Raw genomic sequence first — 22218 nt, forward strand, 5'->3', positions numbered from 1 at the left:
CCCTGACATCACATGGTCTCCAGTCTCTTACTCTCCTATAAATCCAACCAAATTAAAACCCATTTAATACCGTGATAGTCAAAAAGAGATATCTGTAAGTCTATTTTTTATAGGAATCTTCAGTTTTATAAGCTTTCATACAAAAGCAGGAAAGAAAATGTGTCTTTATAAAACACTCTAGGAACATTTTCTGAAAATTTCAAATCAGAAGGGCTCACAATTTGAAAATTGAGGGAATGGAGCAATAGCTCATTTGGTTAGAGTGCATGCATTGCATGTAGAAGGTTTGGGTTTGTATCCTAGTATTACACGGTCCCCCAAGCACCACCAGGAGAGGCCCACAAACATAGACCCAGGAGTAGTAGCCCCTGACCACCACAAAGTGTGGACTAAAAACAAAACAAATAACCCCTTAGAAATTTAATCCTTTAAGTCCATCCACAAATACTTAAAACAGAACAACCATTTTTAGAACAAATGGCCATTTGCCATATGACTTACCAAACTCCCTTCCCACCCCTCCTCCTTATCCTTGAGGAGTTTAAAAGGTGTGGGGTTCAGTGTTTTCTCAGTGGACTATTACGGCTCTTGCTTTTCTTACCACTCAGAATTCTAGCCGTGTGTCATGGAGTCATGTATAAGCAGCTCTCGGCTTGGATGCTACATGGACTCCTCTTGGACCAGCATGAAGAATTCTTTATCAGACAGGGTCCATCTTCTGGGAATGTCAGTGTCCAGCCAGAAGAGGATGAAGAGGATCTGGGCATTGGGGGACTTACAGGAAAACAATTAAGAGAACTCCAGGACTTGGTGAGCAGAGCAAGAAGTATAACAGTTTTGCCAGGAAAATGGTTTTTGATCCCCCACTCTCCAGGTCTTCAGAGCCTGGTTTCTTCTGTAATTTTTAAATTATAAACATTTATTTTTTTTCTTAGCTTAATAAATTAAGTGTAATATCTATTTTAATGTGGCTACTAATAGAGTCTAACACTTTGTTTTCCCCTTTTCCAGTATATGCTTTTATTTTTTTTTTTCTTTTTTGCTTTTTGGGTCACACCCCGTGATGCACAGGGGTTATTCCTGGCTCTATGCTCAGGGGACCATAGGGGATGCTGGGAATCGTACCTGGGTCGACTGCGTGCAAGGCAAACACCCTACTCGCTGTGCTGTTGCTCCAGCCTCCAGTATACGCTTTTAAGAGATTACTAATAAATACAATCTCCTAAGGTAATCTTATAACTACCCTGTGGTTTTTATTATTTATTTTTGGTTTGGAGACTACAGCTGGCAGTGCTCAGGGCTCATTCCTGACTCTATGCTCATAGATCACTCTTGGCAGGGCTTGGGAAACGATTTGCAATGCCAGGAGTTTAATCTGAATAGGCCAGATGCCTAAACACCATGTGGCCGGGGTCTAGTTTTAAATATGTTGATTTTGAGTTCTTGTGGGAAATATTGTGAAGGCTAAGGCTACACTTCATGAAAGCAGTCTAACTTAAAGATTGATGGTTATTGGGGGCTAGAGCAATAGCATAGTGGGTAGGGCGTTTGCCTTTCACACGGCCAACCCAGGTTCGAGTTCCAGCATCCCATATGGTCCCCCAAGCACCGCCAGGAGTAATTCTTGAGTGCACGAGCCAGGAGTAACCCCTGTGCATCGCCAGGTGTGACCCAAATAAAGCAAAAAAAAAAAAAAAAAGATTGATGGTTATTAGTATATAGAAGTTGGGACTAATGCCTTGCACACAGCTGACCAGGATTTTAAGTTTTCAGTCCAGAGGTAGCTATTAGGACAGTTTAGCCACAAAAGATGTGATTGTCTAAGAAGTGTGTATAGAGAGGGGGAAAGAGGACCTGAGATAGTGCCTTGAGAAACACCAACTCTGAAGCCCAAAATAATGAGGATCACAGTCGTGATTTGAGTCAGTGTTATTGAGCTAGATGGATCACATTAAAAGAAATTTCAAGATGAGCCTAATGAATTAGGTGGTGCATGTTTGAGGTTTATAGGTTCTCTTGGTTCTCAGACTTGAGTTTGTGGATATTAGGGAAGGTTTGAGACCTTGCATTTCTAACAAGTTCCCTGGTGAGACTGCTGGTCAGGAGTCACACCTCTATGATATCACTTAGTCCAAAGGTTCCCTAACTTATTTGGCCTACTGCCCCTTTTCAGAAAAATCACTCAGTTGCCTCCTTTTCCTAAGTGAACAAACAGAAAGTGTCCCCCAATTGCACCCTGGGCTAATACTACCCACCCCCAAGCCCCCAGCTCATTTTGGTTAAATAGTGGTAAGAGGCTGGGCCATGCAGATATATATTACAAAGACATGCTGACCAGAGGAGGGGAAATGGCTATTCCCTTATGCAAGGGAGGAAGTCTTAGTGTGTCCCAGACTTGACTCAATACATTTTATACAGTAGTAAAGGCAGAATGAGGGCTGAACTTACAATCACCAGGTCACATCATCCTGCTGCCTGAAAATAGAATTACATCTCTCTAACCTTAAGAATTAGGCTTCAGACTTAAAATCCTTTTTAGAAATATATATATATCATGGGTTGGGAGTTACTAAATCTTTTGTTTTCCAATGTTTATTTTGGACTTTATCTCTGATGTGGATTATTTTCTTCACTAGCGCCTGATAGAAGAGGAGAACATGCTGGCTCCATCTCTCAAGCAGTTTTCTTTGCGAGTTGAGATTTTACCATCCTACATTCCAGTGAGAGTTGCTGAAAAAATCCTTTTTGTTGGAGAATCTGTTCAGATGTTTGAGAATCAAAATGTAAACCTGACAAGAAAAGGTAGTAATCTGGTTGCCCAGTATACCCTTTCTCACAGGCCTCCTTTCTTGATCTCTATGGGCCCGCACTGCCTGGTCAGAGGGAGTGCCCTCCCCGGGCCCCCCAGCCCCCGGCATTGAAGAGCCTTGTCTATTCTGGTGTTCTGTCTGCCCTTGACAGTGCTTTCCTCTTGGGCAGGATCCATTCTGAAAAATCAGGAGGACACTTTTGCCACAGAGCTGCATCGTCTCAAGCAGCAGCCTCTCTTCAGCCTGGTGGACTTTGAGCAGGTGGTTGATCGTATCCGAAGTACTGTGGCTGAGGTTTGTCTCCCCTTTCATATATACAAACATGTGTGTATATATATATATATATATACACACACATATATATACATATATACACACACATAATGTTTATAATATTTATAAATATATTTATAATTATATATGAATATTTATAAATCACTGTCACTGTCATCCCGTTGCTCATCAATTTGCTCGAGCGGACACTAATAATGTCTCCATTTTGAGACTTGTTACTGTTTTTGGCATATCGAATACATCACAGATAGCTTGCCAGGCTCTGCTGTGCGGGCAAGATACTCTTGGTATCTTGCTGGGCTCTCTGAGAGGGGTGGAGGAATTGAACCCGGGTCGGCTATATGCAAGGCAAACACCCTGCTGCTGTGCTGTTGCTCCACCCATATTCATAAATATATATATTTAAATTGAATCACTGTGAATTGATACTATTGTATATTTTCTTGGTTTTTTTTTTTTTTTTTTTTTGGTGCCATGCACAGCTCTGCTTGGGGCTTACTCCTGGCTCTGTACACCATGATTACTACTGGTGGGGTTCAGGGGAACTATACATGGTGCCAAGGAACTAGCTGGTGTTGGCCACCTGCAAGACAAGCTTACCTACAAGACAAACCACCTGCGAGGCAATCTTATCCACTATGCTGTCTCTCTGACCCCACTCCTTACATATTTTATGAAAAATAAAGTGAACCATTCCCCCAAAATTGAATACTTTTGTTTCTGCTTTTTTGTTGTTTTTGTTTTTGAGCCAACCCAGTGATGCTCAAGGGTTTCTCCTGGCACTGTACTCAGGAATTAACTCCTGTTGGTACTCAAGGGCACTATATGGGATGCCAGGGATGGCAAATGGGTCAGCCAGCTACAAGGCAAATTCCCTACCCACTGTAATATCACTCTGGCCCCTTGTCTCTTTTTGGTGTCCTTAGAGATTAGCTTGGAGGAAATTTTTTGAGTTGAAGGGCAAGAAACAGCAAATGAAAGCATTCTCTCTGTTCTTGGTAAGATACAGAGGTGTTTTAGCTTTTCACACCTGACAGGAGTTTGCTGGATACCTATTTGGTTAGTTAAATGAATAAAGGAGACTGGGTTTCATTTCAGGTAGTGTTTTCTGGGTTTGTCTATGTAGTTAGCAGTAGCTCCAAAGAATCAACTAATTCTCTTTACTGCCTTATATTTTACTACAGCTTTATACTTCTTTGATTTGTAGGTATTTTAATCTTATGAGGAAGAATCCATTTTTGTAAATAAAAAAATTGCAGGGCTGGAGCGATAGCACAGCGGTTAGGGCGTTTGCCTTGCACATGGCTAACCCGGGTTCGAATTCCAGCATCCCATATGGTCCCCTGAGCACGGCCAGGGGTAATTCCTGAGTGCAAAGCCAGGAGTAACCCCTGTGCATCGCCAGGTGTGACCCAAAAAAGCAAAAATAAATAAATAAATTGCTCAAAAAGCTAACTTGCCTGGTGTTGCACAATATGTGATAAAGATGAGTTCAGAACCAAGCCTTCTGACTCAGTTCAGTAGTCTAAAATGAAATGTGCTTTATCCATCGGCTAAAATTAGGACCAGTAATCTGCGGGGAGGCTTTCCAGCTGTTGGGGCCACTAGGACTACGTAATGGAGGTGCTGGGGAAACATGTGACCAGTGCTGGAGTTGAATTCCAGGGCCTCTGCAAGCAAGGAATGCAGTGTTTTCAGCTACCTTCCTAGCTCCATATTTCTTAAATTTGTATTTATATATTTATTTGTATTTATGTTATTCAATCATTCTAACGACAAAAACCTCTTTAGGTGATTTTGAAGAATAGGTAGGCCAGGATGAGACCCTGAGATTCATCATTGGTAATATACACACAATTAGTCAGCCATGTGTGCAGGCAAGCATACACACACACACATATGTACATACATACTATACTAGTGTCAGTGTCCAGAATTACCAAGAAGCTTAGTGTCCTTCGTTGGATTTGTAATGTCTCACAAATATAATTTTCTTTCTGATCATTGTCTCAGAAATTCCTAAGTGTTGACGACAAAGCTATAATGTAGATACAGAATATATGTTAAAGTGACCTTGAGGTATCTCTTAATTTTATTGTCCATGGGCAAGTAAGTGTCTTCCTGTCTAGAATACATGTTTCAGTCCATTCAGAATTTCAGGACATTACTTAACACCTTTGACTATTACCGAGAAACCCTGCCAGTGTTACGGCAAATAAATATCCAAGTATCTTCCTAAGCTAAGGAGAAAGCCTTCAGTTTTTCACCATTAAGTAGAATGTTAGCCATAGATTTGTCATACATGGCTTTTATTTTTTAGATATGTTTCCTCTGTATCCATTTTATTGATAATTTTTGTCTTAAATGGATATTAAATCTTTTGAGATGCATTTTCTCTGTTGAGATATCATGTGATTTTTAGCCTTCATATTAATAGTTTTCAGAAAGTTTTTATCATAATGTTGATTCTTTTCACAGCACCTCTGGAAGCTTATGGTAGAAGAGTCAGATTTGTTGGGTCAACTAAAGGTAATAGTTGTTCCTTTAACTCTTGAAATGGTAAAAGTGGGTAGTGGCTTTATTTTTTAGGCTCTCCTGAGAGCACAGCTTGTGCTCAGACTTCCAAATGGACAAACTACATAATGCCAAAAATATACTATAAGACAAAGTGTTTAATGTTTGCTTTCTTCTGGCATAACACAATTGTGTTTTTGTTGAATAAATGATACTAAGACACCGAGTCATCCTACTGCTTGGAATTGCTGAAGTTTGCCCCCTTTGAAGTTCCAAAAGTCTATATCCTTTTGTAGGTTAGGCTCAAACTGGTAAACTATAAATTATATTAATAAGTATCATTCCTTAAGGATACTGAGGAGGAGCTCCTTGCCCTGATGGAGTACTGAATTATAAACTGATTTTTTTCCCCTTTTAGATCATTAAAGATTTTTATCTTCTGGGACGAGGAGAACTGTTTCAGGCCTTCATTGACACAGCCCAACACATGTTAAAAACACCACCCACTGCAGTAACTGAACACGGTAATTACCCTCAAAAGTGAAACGCCATCTTACTAAAGTTGTAGGGTGTTCTAGGTTGTGGATGAACCAGATAGGCATAAGAGCAGCCTGCTGAGCTACAGGGCAGTCTTTGCAAAGATGAACGGCCTCCAGGTAGACTTCCTGAGGTTGTTAGGAACAGGATGTTACTTGTCACCCATCTTGGGAGAGTTGGTACAGGCATTCAAGCCAGATGTTTTATCAGATTATAGCCTTTCATTCCTAACAGAACACATTGGCATTCCCACTTGCAGTGGTGAATTTGAATTATCTAGTTTGTTAATGATGGAAACCTAACATGAGCTAACCCAGGTACAAAGGGAATTTATTTGCTGTTGGATCTATCTTTCAGTGGGATAGGTGTAATTAGGTGTCAGAACATAGGAAACTTGGGACTCCAATACTGCAGGACTCTCTTGTCTTGTTTTTGCCTGTTGATGCTTTTCACTGATCTTCGTCCCATCCCAGAAACATGCTTCATGGTATCTGTGGGAAGAGCTAGACCCAATCTCAAAATCAGTTCCAGGGAAAGGGTTTGCTTAGCTCATGCTGCATGACATAAGTCAAACATAAAATATGCTTTCCTCAGTAGAGGTTCACCTTTTACCTATTAGTACCACTTCCATTCAAACTCCATGAGTAGACTTGAGGTAATTATCAAAAACAAATAGAAAAGAAAATGAGGGTGGGCATGAAAGTCAGAAGTAGGGTTATGATTTTTCTATTTACAAAATAATAGATGTGCATCATACATAGGACTTTTTAGATTGCAGATATCAGAAAACCCAATTCATACTCAAATAACGGGGAAAGAATAATTGGCTCCTGTAGCCAAAAAAAAAAAAAAGTCATTGGTGTGATGACTTCAGGCAAAGTTTAATTTAATGGTTCATAGGCCACCTTTGGGACTTAGTGTCATTCTGTTCTCTGCCTTCTCAGACAAGCCTGTATCATATGATAACAAGATGGACCCTAACCAAGCTTACATCATACTGCACCTCTGGTCTTAGTCAAAAGAGCTTCACTCTTTCAGAATCTATTTGAATAGAGTCTCAAGCCTGGCTTGAGTCATACTCAGAAATGCCTGGAAAAAATAGTGTAATGGGATAGAGTGTTTTGTTTGATCATGCCTGGGTTGTTTGCCAACCGCTAAGATCAGGTATTGTCAACACTATAGAACTTTATGGATTATAGGAAAATCAGGATGTTTTTCTTGGATACCAGCAAGAAAAGAGGAATGAATGATCAGCAGGCAATGAACCAATGTCTGCTGTTAGTGTTATCTGGGGTAGAATGGGAGGCTGGGATTCTGGGTTTTCGAGATAGCAAGCCCTTGTCCGAGCAGGTGTTCCCCCTCACAGATGTGAACGTGGCCTTCCAGCAGTCAGCACACAAGGTCCTGCTAGACGACGACAACCTTCTCCCTCTGTTGCACCTGACAATCGAGTATCATGGCAAGGAACATAAAGGTTTGTTCCTCTTTCTGCACCTTTCTCCTGCTGCTCATCATCTGTTCTGTCAGTTCTGCCTCCATCAACTCTGCAGAAACAATATTGTTGGGGCGGAGGGGGGGGGGGCGAATTTGGGTTTCTTTTTGGTTCCTTTAGTTTTGGGCCACACCCAGTGGTGCTCGGGGATCGTGCAGTACCAGCAGTCAAAAGGGGCCTCTTGCATGCAAAGATGTGCTCAGCCCATAAAGCTATCTTTATTCTCAAACCCATATTATTTTGGACCTTAGAATTAAAGTCCAGTGCCCTAGTTTAAATGAGAGGAAAGGGAGAGCCAGAAATACTTAAGTGAGGCTCTTGGGCTGTGTCTTGTTTTGCTGCTGGAATGGTCTCTGTTTCCAGTCGGTGACTTAAGAGTGAAAAACCAGTCTCTGAAAGACCTCAGAGAATCTCATCAAGAAAATTGTTCTCTGCTAGCCCCTGAGTTTCCTTTTTGCTTCTGATAGCTCAGGCTTGCGTCAGCGATGTTGATGAATGTTGCTTACCTTGGTGAAGCTCTGTTTGTAGGTTAGCAACGTTGGTTTTTATTTTTTGTTTTTGTTTTTTTTTCTTGAACAGATGCCTCTCAGTCCAGAGAAGGGCCTTCTAGAGAAACTTCTCCCCGAGAAGCTCCTGCATCTGGCTGGGCAGCCCTTGGTCTTTCCTACAAAGTGCAGTGGCCACTGCACATTCTCTTCACTCCTGCTGTCTTAGAAAAGTGAGTATTTTGAGTTTCTCACTGACAATTATGACATCCTCACTTCCAGGGAAGAAATTAGCAGGAATAGAATAGGTATAGAATAGAATAGGAAGCCACTCAGCTACATTTTCAGGGGTTTTTTTTTATCATTATTTTTAAATAATTTTCTTTTTAATCACTGTGAATTACAGTTACAAAGTTACTCATTATTAAGTTTCAGGCATAAAATGTTCCAACACCAATCCCCTTATCAGTGTCCACTTCCCTCTGCCATATCTCATTTCCCTCCTGCCCCCCCACCCCCTGCCTCTAGAGCAGGTACTTCCCTGCCCCCACTCTCCACCCCAGGGTGTCTGTTGTCCTAGTGTTCCCTTTCCTGATAAATCCCCACCACCTGGGATCCAGTGGCAAGCTTCCTACTGAAGACCAGTTTTCCTGCTCTTTATTTCTATTGCCTTTTGGGTTTTGTTATTCCCTTATGAAATTTTTTTCTATCCCACATGAGAGGGGCTGGAGCAATGATAGCACAGCAATTGGGCCTTTCACGCGGCCGACCCGAGTTCGATTCCTCCGTCCCTCTCGGAGAGCCCGGCAAGCTTCCGAGAGTATCGAGCCCGAGAGGCAGAGCCTGGCAAGCTACACATGCGTATTGGATATGCCAAAAACAGTAACAATAAGTCTCTCAATGAGAGATGTTACTGGTGCCTGCTCGCACAAATCGATGAGCAACGGGATAACAGTGACAGTGACATATAAGATATCATTCTGTGTCTGTTCTTCTCCCTCTAACTTCACTCAACATGAGACTCTCCAGATCCATCCACATAGTCTCAAACTGTATGACTTTATCTTTTCTTACTGCCAAGTAGTATTCTACTGTGTACCGTAGTTTCTTCATCTTATCATCTATTCTTGGGCATCTGGGTTGTTTCCAGATATTGGCTATTGTGAATAGTGCTGCATTGAATATAGGAGCGCAAATGTATTTTCTTTATTGTGTTTTTGGACTCAGGGTATCTTTTGAGGAATGGGATTGCTGGGTTGTATGGAAGCTCAAGGGCTACTTTTGTGAGTAATGATCATATTGACTTCCTAAAAGGCAGGATCAGTCGATGTTCCCACCAGCAGTGAATGAAGGTCTCTTTTTGCCCACATCTTCTCCAACATCAGTCATTGTTCTTTTTGATGAATGCCAGTATCTCTGCTGTGAGGAAGTATTTCACTGTTGTTTAGATTTGCAATTCTGATGATTAGTGGTTAGAGCATTTTTTTCATATACTCTATGAAAAATACAGTGGCCATATTTTTTTCTTCTTTGAAGAAGTTTCTGTTCAGCTCTTCTCCCCATTTGAGAGGGTTAGGTGTTTTTTTCTCTTTGTATATTTTAACCAGTGCTTTATATATTTTGGATACTATCCCTTTTTTAGATGAGTGGTAGGCAGAACATTTTTCCCAGTCTGTGGATTTTGTATCCTGACGATCATTTCTTTTGAGGTGCAGAAGTTTCTTAATTTAATGTGGTCTCACTTGCTTGATTAGTGGTGTTTCATCTTTAAAGATGCCTCTAACTTCATAGTCATTTTCTCCTATGTACCTTATGGATTCAGTTCTAATATTGAGGTCTTTAATTCATTTTTATCAATATACCAAAAACAGTAACAAGTCTCACAATGGAGACGTTACTGGTGCCCACTCGAACAAATCGATAAACAATGGGATGACAGTGCTACGACAGTGCTACAGTGCCAAAAACAGTAACAAGTCTCACAATGGAGACTTTACTGGTGCCCGCTCGAGCAAATCGATGAGCAACGGGATGACAATGATACCGTGAATTCATTTTTATTTGAGTTTTTTTTGCATGGTATTAGAGGTTTGAGTTCATTCTTTTGCATGTGGCCAACTAGTGTTCCCATCACTTGTGGAAGAGGCTTTCCTTGCTCCATTTCATATTTTTTTCTCCTTTATCAAAAAATTAGCTGGCAGGGGCTGGAGCGATAGCACAGAGGGTAGGGTGTTTGCCTTGCATGCAGCCGACCCGGGTTTGATTCCCAGCATCCCATATGGTTCCCCAAGCACCGCTAGGAGTAATTCCTGAGTGCAGAGCCAGGAGGAATCCCTGAGCATCGCTGGGTGTGACCCAAAAAGGGGGAAAAAAAATTAGCTGACAGACCTGCTGATCTTTTTGCCTGGATTTTCAATTCTATTCCATTGATCTGAGAGTCGTGCCTTGTTTCAATACAGCTGTTTTAATTACTTCTGTTTTGTAGTACAGTTTGAAGTTGGGGAAAGTGATGCCTCCCATCTTCCTCACAAGAATTTGTTTTTTGGGGGGGTGGGGACATGGGATACGTTTTGGTTTTGGAGCTGTATCCAGTGGTGCTTGGGGAGCCATGCAGTGCCAGGGATCAAGCTCAGAACATACAGTTAAAGTTCAACCACTTTAAGCTAACCCCCAATCCTCTGCTAGTGGTTCACGGTCTGTAAATCAGATATTTCAAACTCAGAAGTGCCTTTAGGGGGAAACCAGATATTAAGTCAGACAACAGGGAGTGGTAAGTGCTGGAAGGAATGTGAGGGTTACACTCTGAAAATCATGAGTTTGGGACCAGCAGGTGGTAGGTACAGTGATTAAGACACAGTGCCTGCCATGCCCGCAGCCCAGGTTCAGTTCCCAGTATCACATGGTCTACTGAGCACTGCCAGTCTTTCAAGGCTCTGCCACCACCCGAACTGTGTAGTTATCCCCAACACTAGAGACGAAGCTGCACTGCATCCTTGGGCCCTTGAATTGAACTGCCGGCCTGGTTGACAGATATCAGGAAGGGTCCCCAGGTCCCCAGACCTTCCAAAATAAAATCCTAATTTTTATGTACTTTTAATTCAGTAGGTTATAGTTGTCCATTTATACCCTCTAAAAAAACAATCTCAGGATTCAAAAGTGTGGCCCTTAGTAATTCCATCAGATCTAAGATTCTTCCCTAACTTTTGTAATATTTTATTGCTCTCAACAACAGAAGCCAAAACGTTTCCTGTGGATTTTAGTCACCTGAAAGATTCCATCCCTATTCCAGGGAGAGACAAAAGGGGCTGACAGCTGGGACTAGAACAAGGAGCTGAACAAGGTGCTTAGGACCTTGGGACTCAAGACCCTTGGGTGTCCGTCTTGTTCTGTATCCTGAGCATCTGCCAAGTGCTATTGGTAACTCCATCAGGATCTGATGTCCCCAAATAGGGTTACTCGAAGTTCAGGAGTTGGGAAGCACACATGACAAATAGTTTTGAAATACACCCCCACAACATTTCAAGGGACTTTTCAAACTCTTTACCAGTTAAAACATCAGCCCCAGGCCTGGAAGCTGGAAGCTGCTTGCTAGGTTAGGCTTGAGCAGTTAAGAAAAGGGAAATGTGAAAACAAGATCTACTTCAGCTTCCCTGCTGCTGTCACAACCCTGCTTTAGAGGGAGGAGTTTAAGGTAATACCCACAGACACACAGTTCTCTTGTGATCCTTCCCTCTTGCCTAACCCAAGGTATAGTGACCATTTGCCTGAATTCCATATTTTCTATTTAGTTCTTGTTAATATTTTCTAAGTACCAGATTTAAGTAATCTGATATTAATGTTTTTCATTCTGAATCATTTGCTGAGCCACTTTCTGTTCTACTGCTGAGGTTCATGCATTTTGATTTCTGTGTGAAATTCCACTGTGTACCAAGCTGCAATTCATTTATCTATGTTAATTTTTTCTTGACTTTCGTGGAGGACTAGGTGATATGAGGGTCTGTATGTGGTGGGAGTGGGATGTGAGCTGCTTTTCTTGAACAGCCAGTATTTCTGTCCTAGGTACAATGTGGTGTTCAAGTACTTGCTGAGTGTGCGCCGGGTACAGGCGGAGCTGCAGCACTGCTGGGCCCTGCAGATGCAGCGCAAGCACCTCAAATCCAACCAGACTGATGCAGTCAAGTGGCGCCTGAGAAATCACATGGCATTCTTGGTGGACAATCTTCAGTACTACCTGCAGGTCTGTGCCAAGGGAGGAGTAGCATAGAGGGAGGGTGATGAAAAGAAATCCAAGAAGTTGGCAGGAGTTATTGAAGAGAAACTGCATTGTGCTTGGCAATATGTTAGGGTTTGAGCAGAGTTGGACTTTTCATCAGGCAAATTTCTTCAGGGCATTTTATAAGAGAGTAAAAATAAACAGATGGAGAGAAAAGAGTAAGGTCCTTCTCCACAAAGCACTATCTCATTGTTAATCTAACTCCTAGTTGGTTGTAATTCCTGCAATCCTGTAGAATTTATCAGTCAGCAGAAGGGATGTGACAGGACAGGATTGCCCCAGGGGAGAGGGAAGGAGTCAGTGGCTCCCTAAAATATTAGGAATTTTAGGCAAGTAACTTTTTGTAAGGGAAGGCAATGAATATAATGGTATCTTTGGTCATCTATGAAGTGCTTTGAATAGGGTGTAAGTGGGCTCAAAAGATTTCTTTCATTCCATCAAGCATCTTAATGCCCTTGAATGTCAGAATATGTGAGATGCTGAAATTCTTTGTGTGACTGTCCATCAGGTGGATGTGCTAGAGTCTCAGTTCTCACAGCTGCTTCATCAGATCAATTCTACCCGAGACTTTGAAAGCATCCGGTTGGCTCATGATCACTTCCTGAGCAATTTACTGGCTCAGTCCTTCATCTTACTGAAACCTGTAAGTAAATCTGGTTGGTTTCCCTAGACTCTGCTGTTTCTTGTCAAGAACTGCCACGATGTGGAACTATCATTAAGAAACTCAGGGGCTGGAGCAATAGCACAGCGGGTAGGGCGTTTGCCTTGCACGCAGCCGACCCAGGTTTGATTCCCAGCATCCCATATGGTCCCCTGAGCACTGCCAGAAGTAATTACTGAGTGCAGAACCAGGAGTAACCCCTGTGCATCTCGGGGTGTGTCCCAAAAAGAAAAAAAAAAATCCTCATTGCCAGGTGTATCTCTGAAGGTCCTCAAGCATCAATAGGTGTGGCCTCTAGGCCCCTCAGCATGGCAGGGGTGACCCTGGTGGCCCCCAGCATTGCAGCGCCCAGACAGCACTGCATCCTCCACCCAGGAATGGCCTCCAGTCCATATAACCCCCAGCATTGCTTGGGAGGCAAAAATTACCAGTTTTTTTTTTCAGTTTCCATTTTTACATATTTTATGAAGAAAATTTAAATGTCTTTTCATTTCTAAAATATAGGGTGAGGGGGCCGGAGTGATAGCACAGCGGGTAGGGCGTTTGCCTTGCACGCGGCCGACCCGGGTTCGATCCCCGGCATCCCATATGGTCCCCCAAGCACCACCAGGAGTAATTCCTGAGTGCAAAGCCAGGAGTAACCCCTGAGCATTGCTGGGTGTGACCCAAAAAAGCAAAAAAATAAAAAAAATTAAAAAAATAAAATAAAATATAGGGTGAGAGCTATAGATGAAAGAGTATGTGCTTATTAACTCTCGGAAGGATTTAAAAAATTTTTCTCTGACCACACAGAAAAACCATATATAAGAACTTTCATAGCAAAAAAAAAAAGAGAGAGAGAAAAAAAAGAACTTTCATAGCAATCTTTTAGATCATCATCCTCCAATTTGAAAGTTTTTGTTTTTTTTCCCACATAAACCAGATTAGTATCTCTTCTGAATATATATGATGGATGAAGGTACTTAATGTGTATCCTCCTGCAGGAAAGTTATTTTTCCCTCTGGCTCCACACTGAAATAAAGCCACTGAATTAAGTCTGTGCAGTGGAACCCAGGCACAGTATTTTTTAAAGCTCACGATTTGGTTCCAGTTCCAGGGTGAAAAATCTTGATTATCATGACCGTGTAAATACTAAAATAAGTTAGTTTCTGTCTGATGTGACCTAGTTATTTTCCTGTTCCATAACACACCAGCCCTACATTCTTGTTCTGGTATGTGGGGCCATTCAGTTGCTGCACTACTCGAGAGGGATCTACACAGCTACTACTCGAAGGATTCTCTCAATGGAAATGAACCTCTGTGAGACACAGTAGATTGTCCTTGTAAGGCTCTAATGCATCCTTGGGTGAAAGCAGATTATCAGAGCAGGTTGTTTTCATTAAATATTTATTGGGTGCTTACTGTATGCAAGGCACTGGGGATACAAAGAGGTATAAGACATAGTTCTGCCCATAAGGAGCTCACAATCTAGTTGGAGAAACAAGACATAACACAGATCAGTAACAACACAGATAGCCTGAGCAAATACCCAGGGAGCAATACAGGGACTATGCAAGGGAAAACATCAGGCTGGTGTTGGGAAGGGAACCATCCACCAAGAGTGGGATTTGAACTGGTTTTGAGGAGAGTGTGCCACGCACAGAGAACACTAGAGGGAAAAGTTCAAAGCAAGAGCTCACTCCCTTGGGTTTAGGAAATGAGGCTAATGTGGGGGTTTGTCCAGGGGTGACCAAGATAGAGCAACTTTACTGGGAAAGGGAGGGTCTTTGTACACATTGCATTGAGGGTTGGCCAGGATTTGCATGTAGTATTCATGTAGTATTGCCTCTCTAGAGGCAGATTTAAGTCAGCTCTTACCCAAATCTTTACTTTCACAGGTGTAATTCATTTTTTTCCTAATGCCAACTCTGTTTTCTGGATAGGTGTTTCACTGTCTGAATGAAATCTTAGATCTCTGTCACAGCTTTTGCTCACTGGTCAGTCAGAACCTGGGCCCACTGGATGAACGTGGGGCTGCCCAGCTGAGCATACTGGTTAAGGTGAGTGGGCCTGGCCACTGGAAGTCCAAAGCCCTGTCCAAAGAATAATCTTCCATCTGAGTCAATAAAGCATTTCCCACTATATAAAAAGAATAAGTTGCAGAGATTCCAAATGTTGGTATCTGAAGCAGCTAATTATGTGCCTCTTCACAGTGTTGAAAATAGTATAGCCCTAAATTATTTATTTAGCCCATCAAAAAAGCATTGGCTTTGTTTTGCTTTCCAGCTTCCATATTTCCTTGAAATCCTATTTCAGTAAGATAGTAATTACCTGCCTATATCAAAATATGCATGTTTCCACCAGTCCCAGTACAAAATACTCCGGTTATTCCAAATGAGAAAATCCTGCTTTCTATGGAATGGGTACTGAGAGATGAGTCATTTTAGGAAATAACAGAACTAGGAACTGGGAAGACCAGTGATGCTATACATCTCTGAGCAACACTTTTCCAAAGCACAGTCTCTATATTCCCTACCCCTCAAAATTTTGAGGTCAAATTGCTAGATTTCAAATCCTAAGAACTGTAAGTTTAACATTTGAGTTCTTCTCTTTGTAGGGCTTCAGCCGCCAGTCTTCACTCCTGTTCAAGATTCTCTCCAGTGTTCGGAATCATCAGATCAACTCAGATTTAGCACAGCTACTGTTACGATTAGATTATAACAAATATTATACCCAGGCTGGTGGAACTCTGGGCAGGTAGGAATAATTGGGGAGCTCAATACTTTTTATATATGTGGCTTTTTAATGAACCACAGAATTCCAAAGCTTGAAGAAGTTACTCATCTAGTCCAAGTGCTTTCATTTTATAAATAAGGAACCTAAAACTCACAGATAAAGAGGGCTGTGTTTATTACCATTATCAATTTAATGGATTATTTTCCAGTAAAAACCATGTAGATAGTATAGTACTCATCTGGTACTGGGGATCTAGTTGTTGGCTGCACTGGGAGGCAGCTTGACTCCCATTCGGAAGCTAACAGATTCTACAGCCTTGGCACCCTGTCCTGGTGACTTCTGTGCCTCTACCTCTGAAGGAAGAAATCGCCCCTGCTGATTACACTTTAAAAAAAAAGAAATCCAGTAGAATTTAGGCTTCTCTCAAAAGTCTGCCTTACTCAGAACACTTTATAATCCTCCTTCCACTCTGAATGTCCTCAAGCAAAATTTTTTCTAATCAATTTTAGTCAACAGAAATGTGGCATCATCAGTGAGTTTTTAACTGCTGGTGCAAGAGTGTAAAAGTTAAAACTCACTGGTTTTTATCATATGCCTTGATTCTTATATCTTTGAAAGTATATTTGATGGGGTTCTTTTTCTTCTCTTACAGTTTTGGGATGTGACAGTGTCTGATTCACAAACTGAAGTAACAATCACACCTTCTCTAGTCTGTAACAGAAGATACAAAACCAATATCCCGTTCATCTCACCGAATGTCTACTCACCGAATGTTTACAGCCTAATGAGGGAGCATGACCTTTTCTTATAGAAATGGAGCACAGTGACTGAACAGCTGGGGATACAACTCCCATCATTCCCATCCAGCAGGGTCTGCCCCACTTCAGGGAGAGTTCGTCACTTGCCTAAGACTACTGGAGTAAGTTCTCCTTACTGATACTGACAATTCAAGATTTGTTACGTCGAGAACCTCTGTTAACTGTTTATTCACTCAAGAGTCACATACTACACATCTGTTACATGCCTCAGTACTATTTAAGTTGCAGGAAACAAGGCAATAAACATCTGAAGTATTTTGTGGCTCATGTGAAAAAAGAACTATATTTATAGATAGGCCATCTGCTGGGTGTTACCTCTAAGGAAGCAAGGCACCAGGTAAGATAAGGCTTTCCCTCATTCCACAGCCTTACCTCCAGAAAATTAAGACTCTTAAGAATCTTAATCCTGTATATCTTGATAATTTTACTAATAATTTCCTGTTGTTTTAAATAGTAAAACAAAATAGTAAAATAAAAGGGCAATTTTAGCTAATGTCATTTATGTAGAGTACTTTTTACAAAGAATTTAAAATGTCCTTTAAAAATTTAAGTGTCCAGAAGATAGTACAGTAGTTAAGGTACTTGTTTTGGATATGACCAAACAAGGCTTAATCCCAGGTACTGCATATGGTCCCCAAACCCCACCAAGAGTAACCCCTGAGCATAGCCAAGTGTAGCCCAAAAAGCTCTCCTGATGCACTACAAAAACATTTGAGGCCAAATTGCTAAATTTCAAATTCTAAGAATTGCAATAAGCATAGAAGTTGGGATTCTCCAAGTGTGGCCCATACATCCCAGAAAATCATCAATGTTCATATAAGCATGAGCAGAAATATTCATTGAACTATCCCTTCTAACTGAAAAAGAATACAGCGATTTGGTCCTCATCTCTACCACCTACTATTAACCATAGTCCCTGCAGTTGTTAGCTAAAGATGACTCCCTTCCACAATTGCTTCTGGGGTAGAGTTAGCAAACTATCAGCCATCACCTGTTTTGTAAGTAAAGTTTTTATTAGAACACAGCCACAGTCATTACCTATTATTTCTGGTTGCTTTCATGCTCATGTGGCAAAAATGAGTGTTTGTGACACTATGGCCCACAGATCCTAAAATATTTACTGTTTGGCCCTTCACAGAGAAATTGCTGCTGATCCCTGCTTAGAAAATCTGAGAACACCAACAGGGATAATATTAGAAACAGGGAAGGAATAGCTTCCAGCAACTGTGATAACAGTAAGAGTAATAAAATACTGGATGTTTGGCTATTTCCAGGTATTCTCACTGTGCTTCTTATGTTTACCTTTACAAAAAGTCATCCATTCAAGTTTAAGGTCATTGTCCATTCCCAGCAACTGCATTGTTTTGGGTACTCAAAAGTTAGTTGTTAGTGAACTCAGCTCTAGGAATTTTTTTTTTACCTTAATTGTTAGGAAATTTAGAGCTGTGCCCAATTCCACCTAACTCTTGGTGCAGCTATTAATTTAAGCCTATCATTAAATCAGGCTTTTAGAAGCACTGAATTTTAGAGAGTTTTTGACTCAACAACACAGAAAGTTTTAAAATTAACTCGTTTTTTTGGCTAGCTGTCCTCCTACAGTGATAAGTCTTGGCAGAAAAGATAGTATTTTTGTCTTGCTATTCTGAGACTTGAAAAAAAATTATGAAGAAATCCCAGTTACTACAACCAAAGAGATTCAACATTTATTTTGTCATAAAAGTCCAGCAAATAAAACTATATACAAGATCCATGCAAAGAATCCAATTACACACAAAGACACATTTAAAACCTGGTTAAAACACAATTTCCACAACAGCAGGGAATAAAACCAGTAAGACCAAGTATTCTTAGTGAGAAACATAATCATGTTTGTATTTTGGATGCTGCTTAAATCCAATTCTCTCCCCAACAATGAGGCACTGGATGACCCATTCCTGTGACACCACAGGCAGCTGCAATGCTTCAGCGCACTTCAGCACCGAGGCCGGGCATGAAGGGTCCGTCACCACCACATCAAACACGCCTAAAGCAATATCTGCAGGAAGGAGGGAAGATAGATGAGGAAAGGAGACCTGAGCTTCCCATTAGAGACAGATGTGCCTTTTAGTCAGTACATCCCACACCAAAGCCCTTTGTAAACAGTGCTACTGACCACAACCAGAGACTGAAGTTATCAGTATATGCCCACCTCATAGAAACATCTAGTAGACATATCACATGGCAGTCCAGGCCTTTACTTCACTCACCTCTTGAAAGTTGAACATTTAAATATGCATATAGTCAACTGATCAGTACTTAGGCCAAACAGCTCTAAATCCTTAGAACAGTTACAACTATTTAGTGATAACTTTCCAGGTACCTTTGTTATGGGCACTTGAATGGTGCTGCTTCACAGACGCTGCCCCCCCAGTCATGAGAATCTCAGACCAGAGCTCCAGGAAGTTCTGCTGTTGGTCTGATACCAAGAGTACCTTCAGATTCTGGAAAGGGTTTTCTCGGGGTTGCCTGTAAAGGAAACAGATACAGCACCTTGGTATGAATATCAATAACACTTCTGCAGAGGGATTCAATGTACATCTGAATGCTGCCAAAGCCTGGATTGGGGCGTCCCCATCTCCCCTTTCTGTGACTGATGGGTGCCTCTGGAATCTTGACCATCTGATTTTGGTCTGTTTTGAGGGTGAGACTGAAATCATGCTCCTGAGCCTGTATTTTCAAATACTGCCTGTTTAAAAACTTAATGTCCTAACCGTAGAAGGTTGAAGATACTGAATCTACATGAAAATTCTCACATGCCCTATAGGAAAAAAAACCTAGATGAACTGTTATAATAATCTCATTTTCTATCTCCTATGACCATTCTAGTTTTGAGACACATTTACCCTCTCACTTTCAAAAGCTTGCTATCTTCCTCCCATTGTAGATGGGCTCTCAAATACTCACCAATCCAGAATTCTTTGTTCCTCAAGGCTGTACCCAGCTGGCAGCAGGTAATTTCGGTAATTCTGAAGCTGGTTGGCATGGCAACTGTCATGGACCCAGACATGAGAGACACAAGGAATCCCACTGGCAAGGCACAGGAAGTACTTCCGGGTACGACAGTGCTGATCCGCAATTAGGAGACATTGGTAGGCCGTGTTGCACTAGCATAAAATAAATGGGGAATATGGTAACTTCTGTGGAAAGTCCTATTGAGCCACACAGAACAAATCTAAAGATTCCAAATATAATGCCTGCCCTTTTGTCCAAAGGCTCTTTTCTTACGATAGTTTTGAGCCAAATGGGTTCTCTAGATATTCTTTTATCACATATCATTTTCTAGCAACCAAAATCCTTCTTAGCCTTTTAGCTTTTCAAATTAAGACTCAGAAATACTGTAACAAATTTCTACTAAACACAAATTTTAATCTGCTTTTACCTCCACAACAGAACTATAACCATTAACCCAATGTTCTGATTTCCTTGAACACATTAAAAATTCAATTTTACGCATCAACTTTTACACAGTTTCCCGGTTCCTGAAATTTGAGTACTGTATCCAACCTTCCCAACCTCTAAGACTTCTTTCTCAGCAGAGCAAGCAGATTCCTCTAATTACCATCCTTCTAAAAACTCACCTGGGCTTCATTGAAGTCTTCAAGAATATAGCCAGCTCCTGCTCGAAGCTGGGATTCAGTGTACTGCTTGTTGAATGGAGGAATTTCTAAAATTTCTATATAAAAACACAGATAACCAAGATAATTATTACTAGTACTTGGTTTCTTATTTGCTAATTTATACTTGCTTCCTACTGATTTCTTTCCACTCCCATTACCTCCACAGCACTGTATCCCAAAGACAAGTCAAGGATTTCCCTATGGATCAGAAAGATGTCTTGAAAGCTCTAAAATCTGATCTAAAAGGTGAGATATGATGCAGTTGGTAACATAGAGCCTTGCACATGGCTGACCTGGGTTCAGCCACCGGCACCTCATAGCACTGAGCACTGCCAGGAGTGATCCCTGAGTGTGGAGCCAGGAGTAATTCCTGAACCTGCTGGGTGTAGCCCCCCCAAAAACACAAAATAACAAAATAGAATGAGAAAAGGAAGGACAAGACAGGAGAGGGATGGAAGAGATGAGAAACAGGAGATTGGTCCTAGACCTTAAAAATGTCACATTTCTATACTAGGACTAAATTATGGGACTGTTCATGGCAACGGACACAACCACTTCCCATAGTATACTTAAACTTGAATAATAACCCTTAACATCAGCAAATTGTTCCTTCTGTCTACTCTAAATCACTTCTGCTGTAACCTAAGCCCACTTCCTCCAATTCTGCCGTGTGTGGAGAAGAACAGCACTTTATAATCAAGATTTCAAATTTCCCCTTTGTCAGCATTTTCAGCCCCTGTATACTCAATCTTTGAGAAACAAGAATGCCCAAAGTAGGAGGAGGGGAGTCAATAATTTTAACTGTTTCAGGTTAGCCAGAAAATTCTGTTTCAACCTTTTTATTGAAAACTATCTACCTTTGATGATCTTGAAGTACCTCAGGACACTGAACATCAATGACTGCTCTATAGTCTTGAGGGTGGAGCAGAGGTTATGAGAGATGAAGCTGAAGCTGTAATGACCCTAGGCAATTACAAATTGCTTCTTTTGACCAAATATCTAACTTGAGCTGTTTTCTTGTCATCTGCTCCTCTCATATATAAATCACACATTTAAAAAAAAAGAAGAAAAAAAGACATTAGAAATTTTAATTAGGGTTCTAAATCCTAATGAACAAAATAAAGAAACTATATTCATAAAATTTCAATGCCGGAGCAATCCCATCCCCCATATTCCCAGCAGTAAAACCTGACAGAATAATCAATCGCTCCCTTACAGAGATGGCACCTATACCTATCTGGTGCCCACCCTGCCTGCTGGGGCTGCCCCAGCAGTGCTGATGCCCCACCAGCCTTCTGCACTTCTGGTTAGGTCTGATTGTCCACCCTGATCCCTTATATTGCTCATCTATTAACTCAAGGTTACCCCAGTCTTCTCAAAATGAAAATCCACCCTAGAAACTCTGTAGTTGAGAAACTCAATCTAATAGCAGGGTTGGAATTAGAGCTGGTAAATTTAATCCAGTACCCATATGGTCTCCCAGAGCCTCAGAGAAAGAGAGATAACTGATCACTGCTGGATGTGGCCAAGATTTGAAAAAAGGTAATGTCTATTTTTCAGTTTTGTCCTTGCATCCTTTCAACTCAGTCCCATCTCAATGGCAACACTAACACTCTACTCAGTCACTGTCAAGGCCCAGCGTGGTTTTTCTTTTTATGTCAAGATTCTATTTTAGATTTGCTTCATCTAGGACAGTTTCTAGTCCTGACCGATGTTGATTTTTGTCTGTACTTCTATACATTTGTGTAATCAACAGCCTGTGTAGATTGCTGGCTTCTGTAATTTTACTCAATTATTTTAATTTTACATCTGATTTATGAGTCATCCTGCTATAGAGACTAAAATTAACTGATTTTTAATTCTGTCATTCTAAATGAGAGTAATTTATTTGGTCAACTGCCTTTTCAGAAAAAAAAAAAAAAAGTACTCAGCACCCTCCAGGAAATCTACCAATCTACCTTTT

The 22218-nt window shown here is 41.1% G+C and overlaps 2 protein-coding genes across 14 annotated transcripts in view; one reads left to right on the plus strand and one right to left on the minus strand.

Annotated features, from left to right (window-relative positions):
* TUBGCP4 (tubulin gamma complex associated protein 4) overlaps positions 1-18123 on the plus strand; it is a 35527-nt gene extending 17404 nt beyond the window's left edge. For both annotated transcript variants that reach the window (XM_004609611.2, XM_055130657.1), the window contains exons 7-18: positions 609-810; positions 2637-2802; positions 2980-3104; positions 5583-5633; positions 6037-6142; positions 7522-7629; positions 8227-8365; positions 12192-12369; positions 12914-13048; positions 14989-15105; positions 15663-15802; positions 16434-18123. In XM_004609611.2, the coding sequence (XP_004609668.2) occupies positions 609-810; positions 2637-2802; positions 2980-3104; positions 5583-5633; positions 6037-6142; positions 7522-7629; positions 8227-8365; positions 12192-12369; positions 12914-13048; positions 14989-15105; positions 15663-15802; positions 16434-16446 (1480 nt within the window). In that variant the 3' untranslated portion in view covers positions 16447-18123. The remainder of the gene's footprint in view (positions 1-608; positions 811-2636; positions 2803-2979; positions 3105-5582; positions 5634-6036; positions 6143-7521; positions 7630-8226; positions 8366-12191; positions 12370-12913; positions 13049-14988; positions 15106-15662; positions 15803-16433) is intronic.
* A 153-nt stretch (positions 18124-18276) lies between these two features.
* The window catches only part of TP53BP1 (tumor protein p53 binding protein 1), a 76429-nt gene continuing 72487 nt past the window's right edge, over positions 18277-22218 (minus strand). For all 12 annotated transcript variants that reach the window (XM_055130646.1, XM_055130655.1, XM_055130648.1 and 9 more), the window contains 4 exons: positions 20217-20311; positions 19543-19742; positions 18959-19104; positions 18277-18634 (listed from right to left, as the gene is read on the minus strand). In XM_055130646.1, the coding sequence (XP_054986621.1) occupies positions 18447-18634; positions 18959-19104; positions 19543-19742; positions 20217-20311 (629 nt within the window). In that variant the 3' untranslated portion in view covers positions 18277-18446. The remainder of the gene's footprint in view (positions 18635-18958; positions 19105-19542; positions 19743-20216; positions 20312-22218) is intronic.

Source organism: Sorex araneus, chromosome 3, assembly GCF_027595985.1.
Source record: "Sorex araneus isolate mSorAra2 chromosome 3, mSorAra2.pri, whole genome shotgun sequence".
NCBI classification, from domain to species: domain Eukaryota; kingdom Metazoa; phylum Chordata; class Mammalia; order Eulipotyphla; family Soricidae; genus Sorex; species Sorex araneus.